At 41.1% G+C, this 7,477-nt stretch overlaps 1 protein-coding gene across 12 annotated transcripts in view; it reads right to left on the bottom strand.

The window, feature by feature from the left end:
* The window catches only part of ABI1 (abl interactor 1), a 116,186-nt gene extending 114,276 nt beyond the window's left edge, over window positions 1-1,910 (bottom strand). For 5 of the 12 annotated variants that reach the window (XM_058532651.1, XM_058532650.1, XM_058532656.1 and 2 more), the window contains exon 1: window positions 1,682-1,908. In XM_058532651.1, the coding sequence (XP_058388634.1) occupies window positions 1,682-1,798 (117 nt within the window). In that variant the 5' untranslated portion in view covers window positions 1,799-1,908. Of the gene's footprint in view, window positions 1-1,681 lie in introns of all 12 variants that reach the window. The other 7 variants (XM_058532659.1, XM_058532658.1, XM_058532648.1 and 4 more) reach the window with 4 other exon arrangements.
* Window positions 1,911-7,477: the final 5,567 nt, after the last annotated feature.

A 7,477-nucleotide genomic window follows, 5' to 3' on the forward strand; every position in this document is an offset into this window, starting at 1 on the left:
TTCAAAATCTTTAAAACATTCAGCCAATTGAGATTTGCCTCAATTTTAAGGCTTTTCATGTTAAGTTAAATAAAAGGTGTATATTTTTAATATCGATAAACTACAAGATCACTTTTCTATTTAAAAACCATATCCACATTTCTAACATAATTCAGAATATTTTTAAAAGGCTAAATATAAAGTTTGCAAAAACAAATAATACAGTAGACATGGCAAGCATTCAACAAGTTTATTTATCAGTAGAATTCCTAAAGTAAAAGCTTGAAAAAATTTGAGATAAATTCCTACCAGTACTACTGAAGATACAATGTTACTAATACGGAAACTGAGAATATTCAAAATATTCTGAAAACAGTATCTCCTTCTAAAAATAAAGCTGAAAACCATTTGCCAACACAAACTATTGATTTTTAAAAACGATAATCACATGGGAGGCATTTCTATACATACTTCAGTTGTGAATTGCAATACCCCTAACCTTTCAAAGCACGTTCTGGTCATGCCTTACCACTAACAAGCGACTTTTTGGTGCCATTATATTGATACAAAGGCCTCTGCTAATTGGCTTCTACTGCAAACTGCTGGTTTACGCAAAGATCTACAAACCAAACTACCACAACATAATTCACTTTCAATCACTAAAATAAAAACGAACAAGCAAGCATCTGTCACAGAAAAGGCCCCAAGAATCTGCTAATAAATTTACAGTAAGACACTTTACGTTATGATTTTAAGACTAAATATGTCCTATAATCTACTTAATTTATATTCTACACATTTACTTAGATTGGAAAGAGAGAAACCTCAGAAAATAAGCAACCGGCGATTACACCATTCTATTTTAAGTTACTTAGGAAGCCAACAGTTCAAGAACTTTTGGGGACGAGAGCGTATTTAAGGCATTTTTCCAAGCGGTTAAGAACAATCTGTGTTTTATAGTAACGATAGCCCTAACAACCTCTAGAATAGATTACGGTGGGGCGGAAGTGAAAACGATGAGAGGGAAAAACCCGACTTGCAAACGGACAGGCAGGCAGATTTACAAACCTTCAATTAAAGGAATTTTGAGATTAACTTCTCTTCTACGCCCTCCCTCGCTCCCCACCCGCTTCCTCCCCTCCTTGGGGAGGTCTGTGTAATGTGACTCATGACAAATTTTTTAAAAAATAAATAAATAAAAGACACACCCTCTGGGTTGAACTGACAAAACCGCCCCCACCCCAGCCTCCCCCGCCGCACGCCCCGCTTTTCCTCTCTCCCTGCGCCTCGTCCCTGCCCTTCCCTCTCCCCTCGCTGCCCGTCCCAGACCCCTCTCCCGGCGGCGGGGCGGCCGCCGGCTCTCCGGGACAGCACCGGGGAAGGGAGGGCTGCGGGGGGCGGCGCGACTGGGGGCCGAGCCGCGGGGAGGCAGACGGCAGGGGGCTCCGGGCTCCCTCGCCCGCTTCCTCGCTCCCCTTCTGTCGGTTTCACCCACCACAGCCACTTCCTGTATGGCAGCCCGAAACCCTCACCCGACCACTCGCTCTCTCCCCGGCTGGGATTTGGGGCTGGGGCTGGGGTTGGGGCTGAGGCGGCCGCCGAGGTTAGGGCACTTCCCCACCCCGCCCAGCGGGCTGGTCACTCGGGCGGCCGGCGGCGGGGTCCTCGGCCCGGCCGGCCAGCGCCCGCCCGCGCGCCTCACCTGTATGTAGTTGTTCTCACAGTAGTCGGCCACCCGCGTCAGGTTCTGGTAACTCTCTATCAGCGCCCTCTTGCCGGACGGGATCTCCTCCTCTAGTAACATCTGCAGCTCTGCCATTTTCCACCCCTCCGCATCGCTTCCTCTCGCGTTAAAGAGACAGAAGCAGCAAGGTCCGCGGAGCCTCCGAGCACCTCACAGCCCGGATACAAACCGCCTACCCGCCCTCCCGCCTGGTATTGTGGGACGGCACCTCCTCCTCTTCCTCCTCGCTCTCTCCACCCCCTCCTCCCACTTCGCGCAGCCGCCGCAACCTCGTTTTCTCGCGAGCCTTCGGGTCTTTCCCTCCCCCGCCCCTCGACCACGGGATTCCCCCCCACCCCCGGCATGGTCTTCTGGGAAGTGTAGTCTCTCACAGGCTAGGTTAGCCATCAAAGGCGCATGCGTCCAAGGAGCCTCCGAAAAAGCACGTCAACTCAAGGGTCGGGGGTTAAGTCTGGAGTTTCCTGACAGCTCCGGGAGATGGCGCCACAGGGTGATTGAAGAGAATAAAACCGGTTCCTCCTGAGAAGGCTGTGAAACTTGGCAGAACTTGGTTAATTAGGAAATGTCAGTGAATCAGAGATATCAACTCTGATAAGAATTAAAAAGGGCTAGAATATGGAAAAATTCTAATCTTTACTTCCTCAATCTTCTTAGAGATAGCGCAACTCGGGCTTTACTTTCTAAACTTCCGCCACCCTCAATTCATTTAAAATTTAGCAAATATGTGTTATCGCCAGCTCTGTACTGTAACAAATAATGCAAGAAACATTGGGAGTACAAGTTGAGTAAGGATACTCTATACTCTTAAACACTCACAATTTAAAAATAAACATAATTTTTAGTGCTATCTTTAATCTCTTTTTCTTTGACTCTTCTTTGCACGTATCTATCTACAATTTTGAAGTTATGTACACGTTATCTATGCTGTATAAAATTATTTTGGTTTCTTTTGTTATCAACTGCTTTGGAATAGTCTAAAAGGCCCTATATTTCAAGGATTTCATTTCAACAGGATCATTAAATACTTTTGATATAATGGGCTATGAAAGTGTCCAAAGGTAGAAAAGGAAACTAATTTAAAGATCATTTAAATATCCATATTTTCATCTCTCTATGAAGTCGTTTAGAATCACAATAACTATAGGAATAATAATGTGGCTCAACCAGATTTTAAAAAATTGACCCATCAATAGGTATTTATTGAATATTGCCCATACTAGGGGCCATAAAATGCTCAACCTCTACAAGGAAAAACTTTAGTCTCCTACCTGAAAGAGATAATCAGCCCCACCCACCAGATTCCCAATCAAGGATTCTAAGGTCCATCAATAAATAAATGGCTTACTCTCAATAATTATCTGGAATAGACATAATAGTCTTTCTTTAATATTTATCGTTAATCCAAACATTATTTAATCCAATATTAAAATTTGATGTATTCTTGAACTTGGTCTCTACATGAGCCAGATTTAGCTATGGAAATCACTAAGTTCGTTTATATCCATATGTTGATACGTTTCAACAACATTGGGGGAGGGGTCAGACAGGTGATGCTGCTTTACTACTTTCAAAGTAGTATCAAATTTCTTTAATGCTCACAAGTCTGAAAGATAAATGACCTAAAGATTCCTTTCTACTTTACCAAATAAGGAAATTTAAGCTTAGACAGGTTAAGAGATATAGCTAAGGGCGCTGAAAACAGTAGTAAAGTCCTCTGACTGCCAGATCAGTGGTCTTTCCACTATTCAGTTAAAACACTTGTGGTTCAAATAAAGTCCATTCAAAGAAGTTATCCCTCATACCTCTAAGGTGATTGAATTGAATATGCTACCTTTTGTTTTTGTTTTTGTTTTTTGTGAGGAAGATCAGCCCTGAGCTAACATCCATGCTAATCCTCCTCTTTTTGCTGAGGAAGACCGGCTCTGAGCTAACATCCATTGCCTAATCCTCCTCCTTTTTTTCCCCCAAAGCCCCCCAGTAGATAGTTGTACGTCACAGTTGCACATCCTTCTAGTTGCTGTATGTGGGACAGGGCCTCAGCATGGCCAGAGATGCGGTGCGTCAGTGCGCGCCTGGGATCCAAACCCGGGCCGCCAGTAGCAGAGCGCACGCACTTAACCGCCAAGCCACGGGGCCGGCCCTGTATTTTTATTAAAAAAAAAAAAAAACAGTTTCCCTGATAATTGTAGACTATAATCAGGCAATATTTCTTTACTTGAAACCAAAGGGAATTTGAGGGGATAAAACCATAAAACACAGCACCATACTGTAGCCATTGACTTTCAGCATTTATTGACACTAAAATTTATATGGAACGACAAAAGACTTCAAATAGCAAAAGCAATCCTGAGGAGAAAGAACAAAGCTGGAGGGCCAGGCCCAGTGGCCTAGAGGTTAAGTTCAGCATGCTCCACTCAGTGGCCTGGGTTCAGTTCCCGGGGGGCAGACCTACATCACTCATCTATCAGCTGCCATGCTGTGATGGCAGCTCACATACAAAATAGAGGAAGATTGGCAACAGATGTTAGCTCAGGGTGAATTTTCCTCAGCAAAAAAAAAAGAAGAACAAAGCTGGAGGCATCACAATCCCTGACTTCAAACTATACTACAAAGCTATAGTAATCAAAACAGCATGGTACTGGCACAAAAATAGACACATAGATCAATGGAACAGAATTGACAGCTCAGAAATAAACCCACAAATCTATAGACAGCTAATCTTCAAGAAAGGAACCAAGAACATAGAATGGAGAAAGGAAAGGCTCTTTGATAAATGGTATTGGGAAAACTGGACAGCCACATGCAAAAGAATGAAAGTAGACCATTATCTTATACCATACACATAAATTAACTCAAAATGGATTAAAACTGTGAAGGTAAGATGTGAAACCATAAAACTCCTAGAAGAAAATATAGGTGGTACACTCTTTGACATTGGTCTTAGCAGCATCTTTTCGAATATCATGTCTACTCAGGCATGGGAAACAAAAGAAAAAATAGACAAATGAGACTACATCAGACTAGAGCTTCTGCAAGGCAAAGGAAAGCAGGAACAAAACAAAAAGACAACCCACCAAGTAGGAGAAAATATTTGCAAATCATACATCCCACAAGGGGTTAATCTCCAAAATATGTAAAGAACTCATATAACTCAACAACAAACAAACAAACAATCCAATCAAAAAATGGGCAGAGGATATGAACAGATGTTTTTCCAAAGAAGATATACAGATGGCCAATAGGCACATAAAAAGATGTTCAACGTCACTAATCATTAGGGAAATGCAAATCAAAACTACAATGAGATATCACCTTACACCTGTTAGAATGGCTATAATTACCAAGACAAAAAATAACAAATGTTGGAGAGGACGTGGAGAAAAGGGAACCCTCATACACTGCTGGTGGGAATGCAAACTGGTCCAGCCACTATGGAAAACAGTATGGAGATTTCTCAAAAAATTAAAAATAGAAATACCATATGATCCAGCTATCCCACTACTGGGTATTTATCCAAAGAAGTTGAAATCAACAGTTCACAGAGGCTTATGCACCGCTATGTTCATTGCAGCACTATTCACAATGGCCAAGACCTGGAAGCAACCCAAGGGCCAAACAACTGACAAATAGATAAAGAAGATATGGTGTATATATATATACAATGGAATATTACTCAGCTATAAAAAGACGACAAAATGGTTCCATTTGCAACAACATGGATGAAACTTGAGGGTATCATGTTAAGTGAAATAAGCCAGACAGAGAAAGACAAACACGTATGATTTCACTCATATGTGGAAGATAAACAAACACGTGGACAAAGAGAACAGGTTAGTGGTTACCAGAGGGGAAGAGGGTTGGGGGGTGAGTGAAAGGGGTAAAGGGGCACATGTATATGTTGATGGATAAAAATTAGACTATTGGTGGCCAGCACAATGCAGTCTATACAAAAATTGATATATAATAATGTACACCTGAAATTTCACGGTGTTATAAACCAATATGACCTCAAAAACAAACAAACAAATGGGATTTGTGGGGACAAAACCATACAACACAGCACCATACTATAGCCATTGGCTTTCAACATTTATTGACACTATTCAGAATAAGAAATAACCTTATATAACATGACTCATGATATGAATATATATACATGCTGGTATAAAAGTTTCACAAAGCTAAATATGATATACTCTGACAGTTCCTGTTCTATTTCATAGTATTTAATGCTGGTAAGGACCATTAAGTTGATTTCATGAACCACTATTGAATCATGACCCACAGTTTGAAAACCATTTTTTCCTTCCACTAAATTAAGCAAATATGGTTCTATACCATAAGTGTATGTTATTATCATAAATCATGTTGTCATAAACAAAAAAAAACCAATCAGCTATTAACAGACAGACTAGAAAAAATATATTCAAAGATTTAATAGAATAAAATTTAGCTGAGGTAAAGAATTTTCTGAATTTGTATATCAAAACAGCTTATGTTGGGGGCCAGTCCCGTGGCCCAGTGGTTAAGTTCGACACACTCTGCTTCAGCTGCCCAGGTTCAGTTCCCAGGCGTGGACACTATACCACTTGTCTGCTGCTACACTGTGGTGATGACCCACGTACAAAAGAGAGGAAGATGGGCCGCCCCGTGGCTTAGTGGTTAAGTGCGCACGCTCTGCTGCTGGCGGCCCGGTTTGGATCCCGGGCGCGCACCTACGTACAGCTTCTCCGGCCATGCTGAGGCCGCGTCCCACATACAGCAACTAGAAGGATGTGCAAGTGTGACATACAACTATCTACTGGGGCTTTGGGGGAAAAATAAAATTATAAAAATTTTTAAAAAATAAAAAAAGAGAGGAAGATTGGCACAGATGTTAGCTCAGGATGAATCTTCCTCAGGAAAAAAAAAACAAAAAACAAACAAACAAACAAAAACTAGCTTTCCTTGTATAATCCTAGTCAAAATCCTAAAAGGTTTTTGTAAAAATTGACAAGGTAATTCTAAAACTTATCTGCAAATGCAAAGGCCCTAGTATAGCCAAGACTATACTGAAGTAGAAGAATGAAGTTAGAAGACATACACTACCAAATTTCAAGATTTACTATAAAGCTACAGAAATTAAGACAATGTGGACTTGGTGTAAGAACAGACAAATAGTTTCCTCGGAAGACACAAATATATGCAGAAAACTTGATTTATGAAAAAAGTACCAATGGGATTCAATGGGGGAAAGGATTCTTTTTTCCCAATAAATGTGCTGGAGCCATTGGATATTTGTATTTTTTAAAAGAATGAACATTGAACCTACCTCACACTGTACTCCAAAATTTATTCAGGAAATATCATAGGTCCAAATGTGAAAGGTAAAGCAATAAAGCTTCTGCAAGAAAACATAGAATAACTTCACAAGCTTGGGGTAGGCAAAGATTTCTTAACCAGGATACAATAAGTACTAACAAAAAAGAAAAAGATGATAAATTGCTTTTTTTTTTTATTTTTATTTATTTATTTATTTTTCCCCCAAAGCACCAGTAGATAGTTGTATGTCGTAGTTGCACAGCCTTCTAGTTGCTGTATGTGGGACGCGGCCTCAGCATGGCCGGAGAAGCGGCATGACGATGCACGCCCAGGATCCGAACCCGGGCACTTAACCGCTAAGCCATGGGGCCGGCCCAGATAAATTGCTTTTTAATAAAATGAAAAGGTAAGCCATTGTATTTTCCTGTTGCTGCTGTAACAAATTTAGTGACT

Source organism: Diceros bicornis, chromosome 36 (genome assembly GCF_020826845.1).
Source record: "Diceros bicornis minor isolate mBicDic1 chromosome 36, mDicBic1.mat.cur, whole genome shotgun sequence".
Taxonomy (NCBI): Eukaryota; Metazoa; Chordata; class Mammalia; order Perissodactyla; family Rhinocerotidae; genus Diceros; species Diceros bicornis.